The following is a 21,233-nucleotide window of genomic DNA, read 5'->3' on the forward strand; positions in this document are numbered from 1 at the left end:
CATTCAATATTCTAATGACTTGAAATGCGTGTATTTAATGCAAAAAGGTATTTTATTAATACACAACGTTTGTCTGTTTTTTTTCTTCCAAGTTATGACTGAAAATACCGAACTAGACCAAAATTCGGACTTACAAAAGAGAAGGTTTTCTCAAAATTGTTGAAATTCGAAAGAAAGTACAAAGGTAAAAAAAATGTTTATCTGTCTGTGACAACCAAAGTGAAAATGTTTTTTTTCCTTTGAAGTTTCCAAAAAATACATGTCTCAAATTTTAATCGACAAAGAAAACGTTGCCACGTGAATAACAGTAAGTCAAAGATAAATTTTAGGACTCCACTAGTTTTCCAGAAAATGTTCACAAATTTCTTTCACTAAACAATGCGCGTTACTTGCAACAACAGCAATCCCCGTCAAGAAGAAGCAAATTGGCCGTTACAGGCGAGCAAACCACGAAGCAGACTAGCTCTATTTATAAGGAAAATGCAAATTTAAACTCATTGTAAACTTTTATTTATTCATAAGTAAAGCTATATAATAATAGTTGCATTCTGTTTGTGTCACATAAAAGGGTCATAAAACAGCAATCTCATGATAGGTGAAAATCTGAGCACAGGCTCAGACCGGCGCACCCGTAGGTTCTTCCACAGGCTAACGAATAGTTCTATTTATATTAAACATAACCTTCCGATTCAACAGATAATTTTCCAAAGTAAAACTTGGCACTAACTGGATAGCTACTTAATCAAATAATTCGAAACTTTGAAGTTGGACGATTAACTCTTTGCTTATTGTAAGTATATTTCATATGCATAGATATGTTACATTGATAATGCGTTGCATTAATATTTTAAGTGTCATTGATAATTAAATATAGCTTGGTTTCCAATAAAAGTTATAACTTGTGGTGAACTGCACGCGTTTTCAATTCAGTCGTAACAATGACAGTTGTAAGTATTAGATTATACCGCAACATGCAATTTTCGACTGATTGTCCACCAAATAATGCATTTTTGTGCCTATAGTTTTCAAAATTGTGTTATAACGCCGCAATTATCCACCAAATGCTGCATTTTTGTTCATATTAATTTTAAGTTATTAGATAGTATGGCAAAATGTAATTTTTCTCAGATTGTCTACCAAATGCTTCAATTTTGTGCCTATAATTTTTGATTCTGTAACAAAACCACATTTTTTCACTTATTGACCACCAAATGCTGCATTTTTGTTTATATAAATTTTGCAGTATTAGATTATACCGCAACATGCAATTTTCATCTGATTATCCACCAAATGCTGCATTTTTGGGCCTTTATTTTTTAAAATTGTGTTATAACGTTGTAATTGTCCACCAAATACTGCATTTTTGTTCATAAAAATTTTAAAATATTAGATAGTACCGCAAAGGGTAATTTTCCTCCAATTGTCTACCAAATGCTCCATATTTGAGCCTATCATATTTGATATTGTGCAATAAAAGCGCATTATTTCACTTCTTGCCCACCAAATGCTCAATTTTTGTATATATAGATGTTTTAAATATCAAAAAATCCCGTCAAAATACACTATTCACTTAGTGTCCACTAAATGCTGCATTTTTGTTTACATAAATTTTGGAGTATTAGATTATACCGCAACATGCAATTTTTGTCTGATTGTCCACCAAATGCTGCATTTTTGTGCCTATAATTTTTAAAATTGTTTTATAACGCCACAATCTATTATCCATTGTCCACCAAATGCTGCATTTTTGTTTATATATAATTTTGAAGTATTAGATTATACCGCGACATGCAATTTTTTTCTGATTGTCCACCAAATGCTGCATTTTTGTGCCTATAATTTTTGATTCTATGTAATGAAACCACATTTTTTCACTTAGTGTCCACTAAATGCTGCATTTTTGTTCACATAAATTTTGGAGTATTAGATTATACCGCAACATGCAATTTTTGTCTGATTGTCCACCAAATGCTGCATTTCTGTGCCTATAATTTTTAAAGTTGTCTTATAACGCCACAATCTATTATCCATTGTCCACCAAATGCTGCATTTTTGTTTATATATAATTTTGAAGTATTAGATTATACCGCAACATGCAATTTTTTTCTGATTGTCCACCAAATGTTGCATTTTTGTGCCTATAATTTTTAAAATTGCCTTATAACGCCACAATCTATCATCCATTGTCCACCAAATGCTGCATTTTTGTTCATATTAATGTTATGTTATTAGATAGTACGGCAAAATGTAGTTTTCCTCAGATTGTCTAACAAATGCTTTAATTTTGTGCCTATAATTTTTGATTCTATGTAATGAAACCACATTTTTTCACTTAGTGTCCACCAAATGCTGCATTTTTGTTTATATAAATGTTGAAATGTTAGATTATACCGCAACATGCAACTTTTTTCTGATTGTCCACCAAATGCTGCATTTTTATGCCTATAATTTTTAAAATTGTCTTATAACGCCGCAATGTATCATCCATTGTCCACCAAATGCTTCATTTTTGTTGATATAAATTTTAAGTCATTAAATAGTACGGAAAATGTAATTTTCCTCTGATTGTCTACCAAATGCTCCATTTTTGAGCCTATAATATTTGATATTGTGCAATAAAAGCACATTATTTCACTTATTGACCACCAAATGCTCAATTTTTGTATATATAGATGTTTTAAATATCAAAATATCCCGTCCAAATACACTATTTCACTTAGTGTCCACCAAATGCTGCATTTTTGTTTACGTAAATTTTGGAGTATTAGATTCTACCAAAACAATCAATTTTTTTCTGATTGTCCACCAAATGCTGCATTTTTGGGCCTTTATTTTTTAAAATTGTGTTATGACGTTGCAATTGTCCACCAAATACTGCATTTTTGTTCATAAAAATTTTAAAATATTAGATAGTACCGCAAAGGGTAATTTTCCTCTAATTGCTCCATATTTGAGCCTATCATATTTGATATTGTGCAATAAAAGCGCATTATTTCACTTCTTGCCCACCAAATCCTCAATTTTTGTATATATAGATGTTTTAAATATCAAAAAATCCCGTCAAAATACACTATTTCACTTAGTGTCCACTAAATGCTGCATTTTTGTTTACATATATTTTGGAGTATTAGATTATACCGCAACATGCAATTTTTGTCTGATTGTCCACCAAATGCTGCATTTTTGTGCCTATAATTTTTAAAATTGTCTTAAAACGCCACAATCTATTATCCATTGTCCACCAATGCTGCATTTTTGTTTATATATAATTTTGAAGTATTAGATTATACCGCAACATGCAATTTTTTTCTGATTGTCCACCAAATGCTGCATTTTTGTGCCTATAATTTTTGATTCTATGTAATGAAACCACATATTTTCACTTAGTGTCCACTAAATGCTGCATTTTTGTTCACATAAATTTTGGAGTATTATATTATACCACAACATGCAATTTTTGTCTGATTGTCAACCAAATGCTGCATTTCTGTGCCTATAATTTTTAAAATTGTCTTATAACGCCACAATCTATTATCCATTGTCCACCAAATGCTACATTTTTGTTTATATATAATTTTGAAGTAATAGATTATACCGCAACATGCAACTTTTTTCTGATTGTCCACCAAATGCTGCATTTTTATGCCTACTATTTTTAAAATTGTCTTATAACGCCGCAATGTGTCATCCATTGTCCACCAAATGCTGCATTTTTGTTGATATAAATTTTAAGTTATTAGATAGTACGGCAAAATGTAATTTTCCTCAGATTGTCTACCAAATGCTTCATTTTTTTCCCTATAGTTTTTGATTCTATGTAATAAAACCACATTTTTACTTAGTGTCCACCAAATGCTGCATTTTTGTTTATATATAATTTTGAAGTATTAGATTATACCGCAACATGCAATTTTTTTCTGATTGTCCACCAAATGTTGCATTTTTGTGCCTATAATTTTTAAAATTGCCTTATAACGCCACAATCTATCATCCATTGCCCACCAAATGCTGCATTTTTGTTCATATTAATGTTATGTTATTAGATAGTACGGCAAAATGTAGTTTTCCTCAGATTGTCTAACAAATGCTTTAATTTTGTGCCTATAATTTTTGATTCTATGTAATGAAACCACATTTTTTCACTTAGTGTCCACCAAATGCTGCATTTTTGTTTATATAAATTTTGAAATGTTAGATTATACCGCAACATGCAACTTTTTTCTGATTGTCCACCAAATGCTGCATTTTTATGGCTATAATTTTTAAAATTGTCTTATAACGCCGCAATGTATCATCCATTGTCCACCAAATGCTTCATTTTTGTTGATATAAATTTTAAGTCATTAAATAGTACGGAAAATGTAATTTTCCTCTGATTGTCTACCAAATGCTCCATTTTTGAGCCTATAATATTTGATATTGTGCAATAAAAGCACATTATTTCACTTATTGACCACCAAATGCTCAATTTTTGTATATATAGATGTTTTAAATATCAAAAAATCCCGTCCAAATACACTATTTCACTTAGTGTCCACCAAATGCTGCATTTTTGTTTACGTAAATTTTGGAGTATTAGATTCTACCAAAACAATCAATTTTTATCTGATTGTCCACCAAATGCTGCATTTTTGGGCCTTTATTTTTTAAAATTGTGTTATAACGTTGCAATTGTCTACCAAATACTGCATTTTTGTTCATAAAAATTTTAAAATATTAGATAGTACCGCAAAGGGTAATTTTCCTCTAATTGCTCCATATTTGAGCCTATCATATTTGATATTGTGCAATAAAAGCGCATTATTTCACTTATTGCCCACCAAATCCTCAATTTTTGTATATATAGATGTTTTAAAAATCAAAAAATCCCGTCAAAATACACTATTTCACTTAGTGTCCACTAAATGCTGCATTTTTGTTTACATATATTTTGGAGTATTAGATTATACCGCAACATGCAATTTTTGTCTGATTGTCCACCAAATGCTGCATTTCTGTGCCTATAATTTTTAAAGTTGTCTTATAACGCCACAATCTATTATCCATTGTCCACCAAATGCTGCATTTTTGTTTATATATAATTTTGAAGTATTAGATTATACCGCAACATGCAATTTTTTTCTGATTGTCCACCAAATGTTGCATTTTTGTGCCTATAATTTTTAAAATTGCCTTATAACGCCACAATCTATCATCCATTGTCCACCAAATGCTGCATTTTTGTTCATATTAATGTTATGTTATTAGATAGTACGGCAAAATGTAGTTTTCCTCAGATTGTCTAACAAATGCTTTAATTTTGTGCCTATAATTTTTGATTCTATGTAATGAAACCACATTTTTTCACTTAGTGTCCACCAAATGCTGCATTTTTGTTTATATAAATGTTGAAATGTTAGATTATACCGCAACATGCAACTTTTTTCTGATTGTCCACCAAATGCTGCATTTTTATGCCTATAATTTTTAAAATTGTCTTATAACGCCGCAATGTATCATCCATTGTCCACCAAATGCTTCATTTTTGTTGATATAAATTTTAAGTCATTAAATAGTACGGAAAATGTAATTTTCCTCTGATTGTCTACCAAATGCTCCATTTTTGAGCCTATAATATTTGATATTGTGCAATAAAAGCACATTATTTCACTTATTGACCACCAAATGCTCAATTTTTGTATATATAGATGTTTTAAATATCAAAATATCCCGTCCAAATACACTATTTCACTTAGTGTCCACCAAATGCTGCATTTTTGTTTACGTAAATTTTGGAGTATTAGATTCTACCAAAACAATCAATTTTTTTCTGATTGTCCACCAAATGCTGCATTTTTGGGCCTTTATTTTTTAAAATTGTGTTATGACGTTGCAATTGTCCACCAAATACTGCATTTTTGTTCATAAAAATTTTAAAATATTAGATAGTACCGCAAAGGGTAATTTTCCTCTAATTGCTCCATATTTGAGCCTATCATATTTGATATTGTGCAATAAAAGCGCATTATTTCACTTCTTGCCCACCAAATCCTCAATTTTTGTATATATAGATGTTTTAAATATCAAAAAATCCCGTCAAAATACACTATTTCACTTAGTGTCCACTAAATGCTGCATTTTTGTTTACATATATTTTGGAGTATTAGATTATACCGCAACATGCAATTTTTGTCTGATTGTCCACCAAATGCTGCATTTTTGTGCCTATAATTTTTAAAATTGTCTTAAAACGCCACAATCTATTATCCATTGTCCACCAATGCTGCATTTTTGTTTATATATAATTTTGAAGTATTAGATTATACCGCAACATGCAATTTTTTTCTGATTGTCCACCAAATGCTGCATTTTTGTGCCTATAATTTTTGATTCTATGTAATGAAACCACATATTTTCACTTAGTGTCCACTAAATGCTGCATTTTTGTTCACATAAATTTTGGAGTATTATATTATACCGCAACATGCAATTTTTGTCTGATTGTCAACCAAATGCTGCATTTCTGTGCCTATAATTTTTAAAATTGTCTTATAACGCCACAATCTATTATCCATTGTCCACCAAATGCTGCATTTTTGTTTATATATAATTTTGAAGTAATAGATTATACCGCAACATGCAACTTTTTTCTGATTGTCCACCAAATGCTGCATTTTTATGCCTACTATTTTTAAAATTGTCTTATAACGCCGCAATGTGTCATCCATTGTCCACCAAATGCTGCATTTTTGTTGATATAAATTTTAAGTTATTAGATAGTACGGCAAAATGTAATTTTCCTCAGATTGTCTACCAAATGCTTCATTTTTTTCCCTATAGTTTTTGATTCTATGTAATAAAACCACATTTTTACTTAGTGTCCACCAAATGCTGCATTTTTGTTTATATATAATTTTGAAGTATTAGATTATACCGCAACATGCAATTTTTTTCTGATTGTCCACCAAATGTTGCATTTTTGTGCCTATAATTTTTAAAATTGCCTTATAACGCCACAATCTATCATCCATTGCCCACCAAATGCTGCATTTTTGTTCATATTAATGTTATGTTATTAGATAGTACGGCAAAATGTAGTTTTCCTCAGATTGTCTAACAAATGCTTTAATTTTGTGCCTATAATTTTTGATTCTATGTAATGAAACCACATTTTTTCACTTAGTGTCCACCAAATGCTGCATTTTTGTTTATATAAATTTTGAAATGTTAGATTATACCGCAACATGCAACTTTTTTCTGATTGTCCACCAAATGCTGCATTTTTATGGCTATAATTTTTAAAATTGTCTTATAACGCCGCAATGTATCATCCATTGTCCACCAAATGCTTCATTTTTGTTGATATAAATTTTAAGTCATTAAATAGTACGGAAAATGTAATTTTCCTCTGATTGTCTACCAAATGCTCCATTTTTGAGCCTATAATATTTGATATTGTGCAATAAAAGCACATTATTTCACTTATTGACCACCAAATGCTCAATTTTTGTATATATAGATGTTTTAAATATCAAAAAATCCCGTCCAAATACACTATTTCACTTAGTGTCCACCAAATGCTGCATTTTTGTTTACGTAAATTTTGGAGTATTAGATTCTACCAAAACAATCAATTTTTATCTGATTGTCCACCAAATGCTGCATTTTTGGGCCTTTATTTTTTAAAATTGTGTTATAACGTTGCAATTGTCTACCAAATACTGCATTTTTGTTCATAAAAATTTTAAAATATTAGATAGTACCGCAAAGGGTAATTTTCCTCTAATTGCTCCATATTTGAGCCTATCATATTTGATATTGTGCAATAAAAGCGCATTATTTCACTTATTGCCCACCAAATCCTCAATTTTTGTATATATAGATGTTTTAAAAATCAAAAAATCCCGTCAAAATACACTATTTCACTTAGTGTCCACTAAATGCTGCATTTTTGTTTACATATATTTTGGAGTATTAGATTATACCGCAACATGCAATTTTTTTCTGATTGTCCACCAAATGCTGCATTTTTGTGCCTATAATTTTTGATTCTATGTAATGAAACCACATATTTTCACTTAGTGTCCACTAAATGCTGCATTTTTGTTCACATAAATTTTGGAGTATTATATTATACCGCAACATGCAATTTTTGTCTGATTGTCAACCAAATGCTGCATTTCTGTGCCTATAATTTTTAAAATTGTCTTATAACGCCACAATCTATTATCCATTGTCCACCAAATGCTGCATTTTTGTTTATATATAATTTTGAAGTAATAGATTATACCGCAACATGCAACTTTTTTCTGATTGTCCACCAAATGCTGCATTTTTATGCCTACTATTTTTAAAATTGTCTTATAACGCCGCAATGTGTCATCCATTGTCCACCAAATGCTGCATTTTTGTTGATATAAATTTTAAGTTATTAGATAGTACGGCAAAATGTAATTTTCCTCAGATTGTCTACCAAATGCTTCATTTTTTTCCCTATAGTTTTTGATTCTATGTAATAAAACCACATTTTTACTTAGTGTCCACCAAATGCTGCATTTTTGTTTATATATAATTTTGAAGTATTAGATTATACCGCAACATGCAATTTTTTTCTGATTGTCCACCAAATGTTGCATTTTTGTGCCTATAATTTTTAAAATTGCCTTATAACGCCACAATCTATCATCCATTGCCCACCAAATGCTGCATTTTTGTTCATATTAATGTTATGTTATTAGATAGTACGGCAAAATGTAGTTTTCCTCAGATTGTCTAACAAATGCTTTAATTTTGTGCCTATAATTTTTGATTCTATGTAATGAAACCACATTTTTTCACTTAGTGTCCACCAAATGCTGCATTTTTGTTTATATAAATTTTGAAATGTTAGATTATACCGCAACATGCAACTTTTTTCTGATTGTCCACCAAATGCTGCATTTTTATGGCTATAATTTTTAAAATTGTCTTATAACGCCGCAATGTATCATCCATTGTCCACCAAATGCTTCATTTTTGTTGATATAAATTTTAAGTCATTAAATAGTACGGAAAATGTAATTTTCCTCTGATTGTCTACCAAATGCTCCATTTTTGAGCCTATAATATTTGATATTGTGCAATAAAAGCACATTATTTCACTTATTGACCACCAAATGCTCAATTTTTGTATATATAGATGTTTTAAATATCAAAAAATCCCGTCCAAATACACTATTTCACTTAGTGTCCACCAAATGCTGCATTTTTGTTTATGTAAATTTTGGAGTATTAGATTCTACCAAAACAATCAATTTTTATCTGATTGTCCACCAAATGCTGCATTTTTGGGCCTTTATTTTTTAAAATTGTGTTATAACGTTGCAATTGTCTACCAAATACTGCATTTTTGTTCATAAAAATTTTAAAATATTAGATAGTACCGCAAAGGGTAATTTTCCTCTAATTGCTCCATATTTGAGCCTATCATATTTGATATTGTGCAATAAAAGCGCATTATTTCACTTATTGCCCACCAAATCCTCAATTTTTGTATATATAGATGTTTTAAAAATCAAAAAATCCCGTCAAAATACACTATTTCACTTAGTGTCCACTAAATGCTGCATTTTTGTTTACATATATTTTGGAGTATTAGATTATACCGCAACATGCAATTTTTGTCTGATTGTCCACCAAATGCTGCATTTTTGTGCCTATAATTTTTAAAATTGTGTTAAAACGCCACAATCTATTATCCATTGTCCACCAATGCTGCATTTTTGTTTATATATAATTTTGAAGTATTAGATTATACCGCAACATGCAATTTTTTTCTGATTGTCCACCAAATGCTGCATTTTTGTGCCTATAATTTTTGATTCTATGTAATGAAACCACATATTTTCACTTAGTGTCCACTAAATGCTGCATTTTTGTTCACATAAATTTTGGAGTATTAGATTATACCGCAACATGCAATTTTTGTCTGATTGTCAACCAAATGCTGCATTTCTGTGCCTATAATTTTTAAAATTGTCTTATAACGCCACAATCTATTATCCATTGTCCACCAAATGCTGCATTTTTGTTTATATATAATTTTGAAGTAATAGATTATACCGCAACATGCAACTTTTTTCTGATTCTCCACCAAATGCTGCATTTTTATGCTTATAATTTTTAAAATTGTCTTATAACGCCGCAATGTATCATCCATTGTCCACCAAATGCTGCATTTTTGTTGATATAAATTTTAAGTCATTAAATAGTACGGAAAATGTAATTTTCCTCTGATTGTCTATCAAATGCTCCATTTTTGAGCCTATAATAATTGATATTGTGCAATAAAAGCACATTATTTCACTTATTGACCACCAAATGCTCAATTTTTGTATATACAGATGTTTTAAATATCAAAAAATCCCGTTCAAATACACTATTTCACTTAGTGTCCACCAAATGCTGCATTTTTGTTTACATAAATTTTGGAGTATTAGATTATACCAAAACAATCAATTTTTGTCTGATTGTCCACCAAATGCTGCATTTTTGTGCCTATAATTTTTAAAATTGTCTTAAAACGCCACAATCTATCATCCATTGTCCACCAAATGCTGCATTTTTGTTGATATAAATTTTAAGTTATTAGATAGTACGGCAAAATGTAATTTTCCTCAGATTGTCTACCAAATGCTTCATTTTTGTCCCTATAGTTTTTGATTCTATGTAATAAAACCACATTTTTACTTAGTGTCCACCAAATGCTGCAGTTTTGTTCATATAAATTTTAAAATGTTAGATAATACGGCATAATATAATTTTCCTCTGATTGTCTACCAAAGGCTCCATTTTTGAGTCTATACTTTCTGACACATCTGACAAATTAACCATACTTATAATTTTTGACTTTGTGTAAAAATTATGGTTTTATTACACAATGTCAGAAGATTTAACCAGGAAATGTGCAAAATAAAAACACGTAGAGCTAAAGGACTACAAACCACTCACCACAACTACCATAAGCAGCACAAACTGAAAATACTTCCTATTTTACGACACTAGGCATTAGTTCAATTTGTGAAAAGAGTGGTGTTCTCAGCAAGAAAACAACTTACTATAATAAATCACAACTGGGAAGAGATCCCAAGGCTCACTCCAATGTGTTGCCTACGAACAGCAATAACATTATGGCTTCCTTCGAAATGTCTTCTGTGCATCTAAGGTACATGAACTCCTGCACAGAGTTAATGCATAAAAGTTAAAGAAGACTATTTTTCTTGGTTCGCTGGGGCATTATCCTTCACTAACATCAACAAGTAAAACCAATTTGAAATAGAGTGTTCGTTGCCCAATATAATTTCTCATCATTATAGTTTGTTCAATTATCGTAAGAAAAGATAACATGTACTTCTTCAAATCTCCGATACCAACACAACATCATCAACCTTGAAGGAGCGTTTATAGTTCCGAATATTTTTTCCTTGTTCTAAAATTTGTAAATAGCCGTTTCGCCGTGGAAAACAATAAATGCTGTATGCATGGCTTTTTGAAAAAGTGGAAATTCGACAATAACACGCACTTATTAATCGTCTTTGTGCGCGTTTAAATTTATTTGTTGAGGCAATGGTGAGAAGTTCCAGATTGGCAGATATTTTTTACCTAGGCAACCGATACTTTATTGGGAACACAAATTTGGAGTTCAGCCTAGGTGAAAATATCTGGCAATCTGGAACTTCTCACCATTGCTCGCTTAGTGTCTTGTTTTTTTTTCCATTATGATGTTCTATTTTTCTGTCCATAATATTTAGTTTGAAAAGAGAGAAAACTGTCATTTAGTTAACATTTGTCAAGATCCAGTTTAAGACCGTGCTGAAATATTAATTGTATATTACAAAAATTAGAAAGCAATTCAACGCGACAGCAAGATCTCTGTCATTTGTTACTTGTAGCTTGAAGATTTAGTACGTGGTTTAGTCTAATCCAGTTTTGACCGACAGACGGACAATGACAATTATTATAGAAACTAAACCAGTGAATCGGCGGTATATGCCAGATTGAGCGCTTTAATTAAAATAACTCCAATGATATAAGCAATAGACTGTGGCTACGCCTTTAAACTAAAGCAGTGACAAAACAGTTTTATTAAGTTTAATTTTTAAAAATTAATAGACACTGACCGTATTTTTATATTTATTCTCTTTGTTATATCCCAGTGTTTTTAAAAGTATTTAACAGTAAAATGGATAAAATATTTGGGATCCTCACCAAAATTATAATAAGGTGTGAAATTTTCAAGACAATAATGCATATAAATAATCTGTTATAGCAGTTTGTTTGATAATTTTAAAGTTACGCTCGTAAGCGTTTAAAAGTTATGCTCGTAAGCGGTTTGACTGTGACAATAACGTCGCCAAAGCAGGAAATTTTGAATATCAAACAAGTTACTGCATTTTAATTTACCTATACTGAGTTGTAGATAAGAAAAATATTGGTAAATTAAAGTTTTAAAAACATGAAATTAGGAATTATTTATCGTATATATACAACCTTGTTTTTAATAAAAGCACAGGCTACGCAGCTAGTGTTGTTACTCCGTTTAGATTTATTTCGTGGAAAAGTTTGAATGTTTAAAGCCATGGCCTATTTAAATAAAAATATAGACTAGCTACGTTACAAAATTAACTGTAGAATCTGCATTCAACAAGTTTGGTTAATAAAAAGTGAATGTATTTTAGTAGAGTTTACCATAGATAGCGCGTCATTTAAAAATTATCAAAAAAGAAACAATGAAATTGGTTAGAACAACATAGTACAGTTGGCTTAGTTAGTTGAATATTTTCTGCTTCCGCATGATCAACGTTTTAAACCAAAATCTTATATTTGATTTGATTTGCTTAAGATTTATACATGATTTAAAAAACCGTGATGAAACGCTTAACATGTCAAATTTATCAAAAACAAATATTACAAAAGTAAAGGTCTTGAAACGTAAAAAGGTCAAAACAAGTATATATGTCCTCTTCAAATGGTTCCATAGAAGAGTTGCTTTTTCCGGACGTTTATTTAAGTAACTGAAATGTATTAAGTTCAGTTCAAGTTGCTTAATTTATTTCTGTGACTAAAACAAAAGTGAGATCTTCGAAGCTAGTTGAAAAAATTTAGGTCAGGTTAGGTTTTTATAAAGGCATCTTTCTGAGCTAGAAATATTTGTACTTAAAACATTAACGGCAAATTAAGTATTAAGTAGAGAGCTAAAAATTAAAAGTAGTGACGATGTCCTGACCCATCTTCCACTTTTAATTCATTTATTCAAAAACTCGCATAACGACAATGGTTAACAGTTAAAATTTGTGACCCTTTTTCAAACAACGGGCGCACGCGCTTATAGTTAGGCTGTCCAATCTTTTAATGCTCTGGTCCACCTTTCAAGGCAGCGATCTGTTTACAAACGGGAGGACCAATCGTTAAGCTAGCCTATACAGAGTCTCGGAAGGATCCATATGTGATATTGTATTTAAGCAATTTTATCGATAAATGTCCGAATAAAAAAAATAAAAAAATTACAAACTAACAATAATTCCCTAAAGAATAAAGTAATTTAAATGCAAGTTCGATTTTTGCAGTTAAGGGGGCAATTTAACACTATTCAGTCTGGGAATATTTCAATCATGTTATGACTAGGAAGAGTCCAATTCCCCGTTCCCTCTATACGGCTAATTCGCAATGCATTATGGTAGTTGTATTCTACAGTTTTCCCTCCCAGAAGCGAGAGTTTGTAAATAAATAACAGCATTCTTTTTATTGTGGCGATAATAACAAAAAGCCGTTATTGTTTGTGATAATTTTCAAATCTCCTCAAGAAAATCATTATCTCCCTTATCCAAAACCCGTGTTATTGATGTAAACATTTAAATATTGTTAGTTAGTGAGGTTTTAGGAGTGAAAGAAGTCGAAATGGAAGTAATAAATAAGGATACAGATTTAGATATAATTTTAAGCTCTACAGATCTTGGGCCTAGCTTTTCTCAAAGCTCTTGTGTGGTACCAAGACCTGTTTTTAAAGAATTAACAAATGCCGAGAGGGACGAAGAAGTGGAGGAAAGAACACACGAAGATATAAGTCAATGGTCAACTGATCTTGCAGCTATGCCTTCGATCACCCAGGAGAAAATTCACCAATATTTAGTTCTTGGAAATAGCTGTGATAGCAAGCCGAAGGGTGCTACAAAGCATAAAATTCTTGGATACCAACTATTCAAGGAGAGCTACGTGAAGAAAGTGAGAGTTAAAAGTAATGTTATGGCTGAAAAATTAACTTTTCTTGTGAAATGTTTTGTAGCTGCTTCCATGAAAAGAGAAAAATATTCTGTTTATGTCCACCTGTGTCAAAGAAGTGGTGATATTTTGTATGCGAAATGTTTATGTAAAGCTGGAGCAGGAGGATGCTGTAAGCATGTCGCAGCAGTTCTATTTCAATTGGTTGAATACAAACAGTTGGACTTAAAAATTGTCCCTGATGACAAGACATGCACAGATTTGTTACAAAAATGGCATGTACCTGGAGAAAGTGCAAATTCTGCACCAATAAAATTTTCTGCAATGGCATTCGAGAAAGCAGACCTTACGAAAGACACAAATGAAAGTCGCAAAAGATCGTTGGTCACAGGAAATAGAAAATTTTGTTCTACACCACTGTTTGCACATGAGCCCTCAACCGAAAAAGTCAAAAAATTAGCGACAGACTTATTTGAAATAGGGCAAGGAACTTCAATGGCATATTTATTACAAGGAAATGACTATAAACCATCATCATTTTATGACACATCTATAAAAGAATTTAATTTTGAACAGACAAACAGTGAAACAGTTGAATTACGTCCGACAGTTAATTTATTTTTGCAGGCTCTTGACTTTGAACCAGAAATAGCAGAGTTATCAGATGAGCAAAAGTCATTTGTAAACAATTTCATTCATGTCAATGCCGAACAAGTTCGAGACATAGAAAAATCCACATGTACTCAGTATAAATGTGATATGTGGTACACAGAAAGAAAGAAACGCATAACATCATCCAATTTTGGATCTATTATAAATAGAAGAAAAAATATACATCCAAAAAGCATATTACAAAAATGTCTAAATAAAAATAAAAACTTTACATCAGAGGCCTGCAAATGGGGCTTAGAAAATGAAGTTAATGCTCTAAACTGGTATCAAACCGAGAAAAATATTGAAGTCGAAAAATGTGGTTTCGTTATTAATCCAAAATGGCCGTGGTTAGGTGCAAGTCCTGATGGCGCAACAACTTTGAATGGGAATGCTCGATTGATTGAGGTGAAGTGCCCATATTCAAAAAAGGATTGCTCTATTTCTGACGCATGCAAAGATAAAAATTTTTTTTTACAAATATCGAATGGCAAGCCAAAACTCAAAGAAAGACATAATTATTTTCACCAATGTCAAGGTGTGATGGCAGTAACACAAGTCAATGAAATTGATTTTATTGTTTATACAAAAGTTGACCGACATGTGGAAACAATAGTTTTTCAAAAGGAAAAATGGAACAGAATTACTTTGCCTGAGCTAACACACTTTTATTTCACTTTCATGCACAGCAACATTACAGAACAACAGTGTGAGTAAATAAAATTGTTTCCTCACAATATTGTTTTGTCTTTATATTTCATGATCTAGTATATATATATATATATAGTGTACGAAAGTTTATAATTTTTAGTCATTCGTATTTACATCTGGTACCAACTGTGGTAAAAAATTAACTAAATAACAACAAATAACCCATATCTTATTGAGTTCAGCAGCCATTGATAGTTTGAAAACTGTTTGTAAAATTCGGTAATTTTTTATACGTTCGATTGCTCGTTCGACATGTACACGTACAGATGCTATTCTTCTAGTTTCGTTTTCCTCTAATAAACTTAGCTGAGGTTTTCCATCTAAAAATGGTGGAATATTTAATGTTACTCCATCAGGTAAATCTTCCTCGAGCTCAAATCCTCTATCAGCCATCACAGAATCCCCAGGCTCTAGCAAATCGTATATACCACTATCTTTTGTTATTCGTTTATCCGAAAAGCGTCCACCATACAAATCAGAGACAAATGTCACTGATCCATCAGGAGCTATTCCGACTAATCCTTTTGCTGTATTATGGTGTTTGTAATTTGAAAAGGTACTGGACTGTGTGCGATATGACGTAGGCATTTCCACAAATACTTCTGTACAATCTAATATGACACGGGTATTTGGGTAACTTTTTTGAAAACATTTCGGCATTCTATTTTGTACTGTTTCTTTTGAAGCCCATATTGGAAGCATACGGAATTGTGAATGTAAAAAATCTGTCCATGTAATCAATATTCTGCTTATGTGACTTGTCGACATATTAAATCGAACAGCCATATCTTCTAACAAAAGTCCACATCGAATTCGAACCAGTATCATAAAGAATTCTTCTTCTGCGCTCAATGATCGTGATCGGCCTCGTTTTGTAGAGTTTATATTTTTTGTATTTTCAGTGTTAGTATTTGAACCCCAATATATTAGTTTATTTGCAGCTGGTTGTAAATATTCTAAAACTGCTTTGAATAATTTATAAGATTCGAATCCGGTATAAAACTTAAAGTGTGCTTCATTGTGTTTAAACCGGTCAATTGAAAATGCTATGTCACTTATAGTGGCTTGTTGTTTTTCAATAGTTTGATCAAGTTCCTTTTCATGAATTCTCATACAACTAATTTCGGCTCTCAATTTTTCCAACTCTTGTTTTAACTCTTCCTCCACAGATAATTCTGCAGCAATGTCATTTGTCGTAGCCCTCACAGGAGAAAATAGTTGCAATTTACAGTTTGTACTGTTGAGAGTTTTTCTTGGTTTGCTAGCTGTTGGTTTGATAGTTTTTGGGACTATTGTGGGAACATTGTTCATATATGTCTTCTTTCCACCAGTGAAATGAACAGAGCAAACTCTATGCGATGTAGAAGGTACAAAATCCTTTCTACTGATCATAAAAAGCCATTTCTTTCGAAGCTCTGAGTCTTTAGGAATGACATAAAAAGATAAGTCTGGATTCTTCTTTGAGTTGTTTTGACAGAGAGGTACACAGCAAGTTATCCCTCCTCCTTTACTTTTAGCTTGCAATAAAAAGCTTGAACTTGATGAAAAGTTTGAGCCAATGCTTGCAGGAGAGCCCAAGTTTTGAAAAAAACTGTTGTCTTGATTAGAATTTTGTATATCGCTTTGGTTTTGAGTAGAATTAAGGATGAAGTGTACTTGTTCGGCCATTTTTGTTACTACGAATGGTTTGTTTACGTTTTCGCGGAATACAACTACCATAATGCATTGCGAATTAGCCGTATAGAGGGAACGGGGAATTAAATCCCATTTGGCACATAGTGTACGTCAGGAAAGGAACAAAATAGGAGCAAAACTTGTTTACTTATGTGAGCACATTTTTTGTGAAGCATGAAATACCAAATACAAAATTGCACGAAAATCCGATTTTCCAGGATTTTGGGTTAAATCCAAAAATATTAAAAATTGGATTAAGCACGTCTTCAATATTTTCGGAATATTTTCCCTTGATGAACTAAAGTTGTGATGTAAGTTTCATGTTCTAAGGATTATCCTATCTAAGATTATCAAATTTTCCCGATTATGATCTTAAGGGGTAGTTTTAAGTAATAGACAATATCCAAGGGTTTGAAAGGTCTTAGACCTAACAAAATAGCATGTGATTGCCTAACAGATAAATATAAAAAGACTCAATAAGTATCAGAGCAAAAACGAGTTATTAAAAAAAAACCAACAGGATGGCGTGGAATACGCCCAGCATAAATGTATAAAGTATATATTTTCAAGTGGAAGCCATAAACAAATAACGGGAATGTTAATATTCTTTTTACCATGCTATACCATATATATATATATATATATATATATATTCTGCACAGAATGTAGTGTTGTCAGCCCATCTGGTGCTATCTACTGACCGCTAACCGGCTTGCGTGGCAGGCATGCAAGTAATAATATTTTAAGTATCTAGGCTAGATATATAAATCTTTAAATATTTACAAAGTTATGCCATGCCATCATGATGTATGCTGACTTGGAAAAAATAAAATATAGCTAGCTATATATGTACCACTATTGCTAATTACATACCTTTGAACACTGGAATCCTGTAAAATGGGAAATTGGGTGAACTTATTTTAGGGTTTCTGTGAGGTGCTGCTATAGTTAGTGCCAAGGGAAAACATTTAAGATTTTGAGCCTCACTCTAGATCCTAAGAAAAATTTTGCTGAGTTTAGAAGAGGTTGCCGATGCCGATAAGCCGCAAACGCCCGCATATGTGGAGGCAAGTTTGAGAAATTTCGAATTTAATTGGCCCAAAACCGCCTGCACTTTCACGAACTCGCCCGGAGCATTCCTGAAGTGCAATTTCTTGTAACATGCAGACAAGGTTGCCGACTCGACGAAAACGCTGTGTATGTCAGGGCGGGGGCAGGCGTTTTTTTCGGGGTTTTCGTTTGTAACCGGCCTAAAAAGCCTGGGTCTGTCTGAAACCGCCTGAAATGCTACGCGGGTAAGCTCCTTGGTTCTCATTTAAATTCTTACGAGAAGAAGCGAGGTGCTATTTTGTCGTCGTACTTACAGTTTATTATTTGTGGGATTTTGTTACAGCTATTTACAAAATATATGATATGGAAAACAGTCTTCCACTACCATTCCTCAACATTAAAAGAATAAATTATACATGGTAATAAATGTTTAAAAAATGTTGTTTCGGGTTGATCTCAGGTTTCTCCAGGCAACATTTCAAGTTTTTATTAAATTGCCAGAACTCGACCGACAGGCGGCGTTTCCGGCAAGTCTGCAACCTCGTTCATGCAGTCGATAGTTGAAAGAAGGCACTTGAAGATAAAGAAGTTAATTAAGTTAATATATAAGTTTTTCATCAAGTAAATTTTATTGAAAACTATCGAAAACAGTTCTTTTAAGAACTTCACTACCATTATATTATATAAGTTTATTATTTAATTTTGTGAATACACCAAACTTGCTCGAAAACACCTGCACTTTTTACGGCATATGCAGCTTAATAGCACCCTCTTTGGTTAAGGGGCTGCTGACAAAAATTTTTGGGCCCTGTTTGTGGGATATCGACGTGTATTTCACGGACGGAAATACGCTTAAGAGGGGGAGGGAGGTCGTCTGAATCCTAACTGCAATATACTGCTAACAGGGACAAAAAAAGCCCCTTAACGTATATACCTAACGTAAATGTATGGTTTTTATACAATGAAATGCGATATATAAAGGTAGGGTGACCCTATGGATTTCTCCATGGGTAAACTATTAGTTAGCCATATTTTGTCTGTTTGTCTGCCAAAAGCGTCTTGTGTAAAACCACACAAAATGTAATGCGATACATTATGGGCAACCCTGTGAATTTTTCCATTGGTAAACGATTAGTATATATTAATAATAGCCATATTTTGTCTGTTCGCTGGGCACTCTTTTGTATGTATAGGAGTCTGTACTCTATAATAATAATTGCCATATTTTGTCTTTTTGTCTGCCAAAAGCATCTTGTGTAAAATCACGCACAAAATGTAATGCTATATAAAGGACGGACGACTCCATGAATTTTTTCAGGGTTAAACGATTAGTCTTGATATTGATACTAGACGTATGTTGTCTGTTTGTCGACTAAAAGGGACTTGTGTAAAACCACAAGCGAAATGAAATGTAATATATAAAGGACGGGTGACCCCATGGATTTTTCCACACATAAACGATATAGCATGATATATGCTGTTTTGAAATTATGTGATTAAATAACTATATAAAAATGTAAATATGAAGGTCTCCAGGAATTAAATCCTGTCATACTGAGGCTGGCCATTTCTTAACATTTTTAAGATTTTTAAAAATTTCTTATATTGAAAAAAACCCTGCGTATTTTCAATTACAGGTGAAGAAGCAACACAATTTTTTTACTGAAGTTACATCCTGAAAAATTTATTCTAAAAATAACAGTCTTTTTTTGTCAACGAAAATAGAGTTTTAAAACAAAGAAAAGAGAAGAATAAAAAGTAAGACAGTTTCGGCCTAGAAGCATTTTGCTAGTAAAATTGAAGCAGGTCAAAAATAGGAAAAAAACGTGTATACAACCAGCTAATCTAGCAAACTTGTGGATTACAACGGGTTAACAGCTAGTATTTTATAAACGATTTTCAGGTTATAATTTATTTAGGAGTGGGAGGTAAGCTGTTTTAAGTGCATGTTTCAATTAAAATTATATAGCATCACATACTTTTTAACTTGATTTTGTGAGGTATTGGTATCTTAGCAGACATAAGTTTGTTAATTTTTGCTACTGAAACAAAAAACTACAATGAATTTCTTTTCTTTTTTTAGGTTCGACAACCGTGACTCGGCAGAGTATAAAAGAGAAGAAACTGGACAGAGTATAAAAGCTAGTTATTCAGAACATTCAGATATTCAGAATTAATTGAACTTACTGAACCTTGAACTTGAATTTACTTATCGGTTAACTTAATAGTGAATTAATAGTGAATTAATAGTGAAATTATTGGTGGACTTAATAGTGAACTTATTGGTGAATTTAGTAGTGAATTTATTGGTGAAATTACAAAATGACAGTGATTTCTCTAGCTTTTAAGATTTTTTTTTTCTCGATCACACGTTACCACTGCTAATATGAACCCCGCATATAAAAGCTGTCGCCGTATGGTACTTTTACTTTCTGGTGATGTTGAAACTAATCCCGGGCCTTGCACTATTCTAAAGTCGGTACAGGGATCTTTTCATCAAGGGGATGTTAGGCTTGGAAAATTTACTGGTACACAATGTATGTGTAATTCCCTGTTTGCGATCGTTTGGTCGGCTCTTAAAAAAGTTTCTTTTTGTAATCCAGGTGATCCTTTACGTATCCTTTACGTATCCTTTACGTACATATCCTTTACGAAGGAACAAAGTGGTACACAAAACTAGGATACACAAACCAGTACTTTAGCGCAAGTGAGCTCCCAAATAGTTTGCTTCTTGAAAATGAGGTATACGATAGCACTTCATTACGCACTTTTCATAATTCATCTGAATCCGATAAAGGGCAAGGAATGCTGGGCATTATTAGCGGCGTTAGTTTTGCTATAGTTTGGGACCACCCACAAATTTATTTGATCCTCATAGCCGAACTAGTTTAGGACAAATAACTGAACAGGGT

General features: G+C 32.1%; 1 protein-coding gene across 1 annotated transcript; it reads right to left on the minus strand.

Moving 5' to 3' along the window:
* Positions 1–15,693: 15,693 nt before the first annotated feature.
* Positions 15,694–16,425, minus strand: LOC130623083 (uncharacterized). The gene has a single exon (XM_057438583.1). It carries the CDS (start codon positions 16,423–16,425, stop codon positions 15,694–15,696), a length of 732 nt encoding a protein of 243 aa, XP_057294566.1.
* Positions 16,426–21,233: the final 4,808 nt, after the last annotated feature.

The sequence above is a fragment of the Hydractinia symbiolongicarpus genome, chromosome 13 (genome assembly GCF_029227915.1).
Source record: "Hydractinia symbiolongicarpus strain clone_291-10 chromosome 13, HSymV2.1, whole genome shotgun sequence".
Classification (NCBI taxonomy): domain Eukaryota; kingdom Metazoa; phylum Cnidaria; class Hydrozoa; order Anthoathecata; family Hydractiniidae; genus Hydractinia; species Hydractinia symbiolongicarpus.

Bases quoted from the DNA above. Each gene is read 5' to 3' on its own strand.
- LOC130623083 (XM_057438583.1), bottom strand. From the start codon at position 16,425: ATGATACTGGTTCGAATTCGATGTGGACTTTTGTTAGAAGATATGGCT.